The 4,488-nt window shown below is 41.6% G+C and overlaps 1 protein-coding gene across 1 annotated transcript in view; it reads right to left on the bottom strand.

Moving 5' to 3' along the window:
* The window catches only part of PPID (peptidylprolyl isomerase D), a 13,465-nt gene extending 11,822 nt beyond the window's left edge, over positions 1-1,643 (bottom strand). Inside the window, exons 1-2 of the mRNA XM_077761458.1 lie at positions 1,442-1,643; positions 81-221 (exon numbers count right to left, since the gene is read on the bottom strand). Coding sequence (XP_077617584.1) covers positions 81-221; positions 1,442-1,526 — 226 coding nt within the window. The 5' untranslated portion in view covers positions 1,527-1,643. The remainder of the gene's footprint in view (positions 1-80; positions 222-1,441) is intronic.
* Positions 1,644-4,488: the final 2,845 nt, after the last annotated feature.

A 4,488-nucleotide genomic window follows, 5' to 3' on the forward strand; every position in this document is an offset into this window, starting at 1 on the left:
CTCTGGTTTCCTAGCTCACTCACTCTCTCTCAAAAATAAATTAGCATTAAAAAAAATCAGATTCAAATTTTTACACATACTTCGATGGAAAGGACATCCTTTGAAATGGAGAGGTTTCCCAGTGGTGGGTCCAATGCCTTTTTCTCCTGTACACAGTGCACGAAAGTTTTCTGCTGTTTTCGGTACAATGTCTGCAAACAATTCTAAGACAATTCGACCAACTAAAATAAAAAATGAAATAATGTCAGTAAGCAAGCAACCAAATATGCAATTGATAAAAGGGAAGTAGGTAAAATTCTAGTGACTGAAATACCAAGTTCTCTTTTTTGGTCATTTTTCTAATGTTCAAACTTACTCTAACGTTAAGTGTCATGTATTTTGAGGAATTTGAAACAATTACTTTTCTACATCTTCACACAGGATCATAAATACAGTAGCCAGAAGATATCACCATATAAGGGACACTATGAAGTACAAATTGTTTTATATTCTGAGTTATTTCTTCTACTTGTACTCAGAAATTCCTACCACCAAGTAACCAATAGGAGAAAATTAAATCTCTTTTGAGTGCTCAGGCTGGCTCAGTTTTAAGTATAGCTGTAGCCTCTGTGTTCTATGGAATCTGCCTAGTGCAGCCGCAAGGTGTTCCCATTTTAGACAACTCCTAAGGCAGGTAAAAATAAACCTCGCGCTAATTTCAAAACACACTAAATGTACTTGTCTGTATCCATCATCATCCACGGGGTCCCTAAATCCTGATGGGTGCGTCTGTATATGCGTTAACAGTCTGGCCCACAAACCTAACCCGTTCTAAAACAAGAGCAATTAAGTTACAAATCAGTATAATTCACAAGATCTAAGAGCTTCCGGGCTGCTGATGTAGCCTAGGCAACCACACTGCTACACTGAGCTCCTTTTTCCCAATGCCAAAACAGAGAAAACATTCACCAATCCGATGGGACCTCTAAATTAAAAATCGGTAATAAGAAAAATCAACAAAGAAAAGTCGATCTATTTATAAACCACATGGCAGCTGCTGATCTCGCGTGGCAAGACATGGCGTGACTGGAACTCAACAAACCTCTTATCATAGTTTTCTGAATGTCCCACTGCAAACATAAAATAACCTTATTTCATGCTTGCTTGATGCAAGGTGGCGAGAAGGTAAAACCAAATCAGGAGAGACGAACTAAAGGCCGACACAATCCCCAAACCAGAAATTTCCAGAAACTTCCACACGACCGATGGTATTGGTGCAAGGGTGCAGGCTCGACCCAGCCTTGGAAGCCTGTACGTGTTCCAGCAGTCCAGTCTGGGGCGCCATCCCCTCCGCACCACAGTGCAGCCCCTGACCCGAACCGCCCACCACCCTCGGAGTCCCCCAAATCCCGGGAAGCCTAGCTTCCTCGGGGCCACTCCCCAAGTATCAGACTCTGCTCACCTCGCTCCCCTCCGATGTCCACGTCAAAAAAGACTCGAGGGTTACTGGGGTTGGAGGGCTTAGACTGCGGGGACGGGTGAGACATATTGAATTGCAGTTGGGTTTGGGAGCGAACTCAGAGAACCTCGTGGACGCCCAGCAGCTCAGCCCTAAAGCTACTTTCTCCGCGAAAATCTGTCCGCGGCGCTGACGAGCCACTTCCGGCGTGAAGCCAGGAAGCCGCGCCCTGACTTCCGGCGCCTCCTCCTGGCGTCGTTTCCGCGCGCTCGAGGTCGTGCGAGTTTTCCGTAGTTTTCTGTCCTGTTGTCTCTCACTTTTCCTGGGCAGAAGTTGCAGCCCCGATCGTTTTTACCGTTTTCGCACGTGCTTCATTGCTTTTCCTGCCGTGGTAGTAGAAAAGAGCTTTGGAGACCATCGTCTCCGTCCCAGCCTCAGGTCCGCCACGAACGGATGTGTGACTTCTTCTCTGAAACTCGTTTTGCTTGTCTGGAAAATGGGAATAAAAATGCTCACCTTCAGGGGTCGTTTTGAGCATCAAAACGTAAATTGCTTAGCACAGTGCCTAACACAGCCTGGTGGTAGCTAATCAGTAGCGGCCGTGTTGTGCTGCCGTATTCTTAGAAGTCGTTCTTAATATTAACATCCTGAGTGATGCCTCTGAAGCTGAACGTCCAGAAAAGAGCAGTTTTATTCCCTGATAAAAGTGTGTTATAGTCCACTTTTCCCTTACGAGAATTTGTGTAAACATTTTACCCAGCCATATGAACACAGACTCACCTCCGGTAAAGCCAAATTTTGGAGAGAACCTGCTATGTTTTTTAGCACTTTGTAATATTCTTATTGTTTTTCACTTCACTTATGTCTCCCGCATTAGAATTAAACTCTGCCGGAACAAGAATTTAGTTTTGTTCATTGCTTTATCCAGGGCACTTCTAACAGTGTCCAGCAGGTCGTAGGTGCTCAATAAATACTTTTGAATGAATGATTGAGTTATACAGAATGCTCATGGCCTTGAGAATTTTTTAAGAATGTTAAGAAATTTCGTTACCAGACGTCTTTGTGTGTAATTTGAGAAGATTATCGGTGCTTCCTGCTGATTCTTTCAAATTCCAGCACATTAAAATTAATATAAATCTTAATTCCTTGTGGGTTGACATCCTTGAATTCCGTGTTTATTCCTTGTGGTTCCCTGAGGATCTAGGTCAGCTCAGCCCACAACTCCTATGTCCTTTGATGAATAGGAGTCAAAATAAATTGTTCTCTGATCCAGTCTTATTTCCAGGCTGCAAACTGGCAGTTGACACTTTGTCTCACAAATAACAAATGATAAATTCACCTGAAAAGTTTTATTCTACTCCTCTAGCTTAAAGACAGCCTTTAGCTTATTATCCTGAGAATTGTGACTTTCACACTATAACCTCCTAACCATTATCATCATTATGAATATCATTATGATTACATAGTTAAGCACTTCTGTGCCATCAGACTTCAGGGTTCAGATTCAGTCACTAATTAACTTGTGACTTTGGACAAGTTACTTAACCTCTCTGTGCCTCAGTTCCCTCATCTGTAAATTAGGATAATGATAGGTATCCCTTGTTTGTTTTTTTGTTTGTTTTTAAGCAGGCTCTATACCCAATGTGGGGCTTGAACTTACAGCCCCAAGATCAACTATTGTATGCTCTACGGACAGCCATCCGGGTGCCCTTTCTTAAGGTTTTTATGAGGATTAGGTGAAGAATTATTTAAATGTTTTAGTATCGGAAGCATAGTAAATACTCAACAAGTATAAACAATTATTAATCATAAATAGCGAATACCTTATTAAAATAATATCAACATATTTCAAAATGAAAGTTCAAATCACAAAGGTGCTTTTGAGGCTCTGTGTTCTCAGAAAAATATAACATGATTCTTCCTGTTCTACAGGTTTCTGAGTGTAAAAGACTAAATGTTACTCTCACTGTGTCTAGATTTTTCACAGTAAAGTAACAGCTTTGTATAAACTGTCAAATTCCTAGAACAAACTTGGATAACAGAATCATACCTTTCAAAACCACTCCAGTACTGATCTCTAATGAACAGATAAATTCTTCTAGAAGACAAGCTGTCCCATTGTCTGTCTGCTTGCTTAAAACAGGGCTTCAGAGTTCTGAAATCTTGCCTGTGTGCAGAAAGAGTAAGGAGCATGCACTATTTCTTAGGGCTAAGGACACAATTTCATCTGAATAGAGGGATGAATATTTGCTCTAAGAGTTCTATTATTATTTCCGTCTGTTCCTCATAAGTGTGGTAGGATAATATTAATAGATCTCATCCCCCACACAATATTCTCCTTTCCAATCTCTTTGCCCATTACTCCACCCAAACAAGCAGCTAGGCTCTGTGCTTGTTGCTTTAAGAGAAATATGTGACAGCAAAGAAAACAAATGGGAGTAAAACAGTTTTCCTGACTTTAGAGCTGCAAAAGTCTTGGCTTTATAGGAACAAAAAAAAAAGACTCCTGGCATAGCAAGAGATTTGGACAAAAGATCTTTTGTAAGAGCATGGCTTTCCACTTGCCAAAAAAAAAAAAAAATAATAATAATAATAATAATAAAACTCAAGTAAACAAACCTGTCCCCTATCCTGGAGAATGAGGGGTTGTCGATGGTAGACAAAGGAGAGTAAGAGGGAAGGCAATGGTGGAGCAGATTTCCATTGTCTCAGAGATGAGATGTCTCTGAACCATGTTCCCCGGTCACATCCCCGGGAAGTCCAACACACCTCCATAGATGTGTTTATGAGATCTAAGAGCAGAGGAAATATGTGCCTAGATTCCTGAATAAGCCTCAGGAAGGCAGCAGGCCCCAGAGAGACTATGGATTAATGACGTGGTTAAGTAGATGGAAACTAGACAGACTCCCAAAGATTTCCTATGCCCTAATTTGGAGTGGGAGCAAAATGATATCCCTGTATTCCTAAGTGTGCCATAGAAGAGGAAAGGTGGCCTCTACATTTCAAGGAAGCTTGCAGAAGGGAACTCTGAACTAGGGGGAGGTGAGGGA

The sequence above is a fragment of the Crocuta crocuta genome, unplaced genomic scaffold (genome assembly GCF_008692635.1).
Source record: "Crocuta crocuta isolate KB4526 unplaced genomic scaffold, BGI_CrCroc_1.0 scaffold422, whole genome shotgun sequence".
NCBI lineage: Eukaryota > Metazoa > Chordata > Mammalia > Carnivora > Hyaenidae > Crocuta > Crocuta crocuta.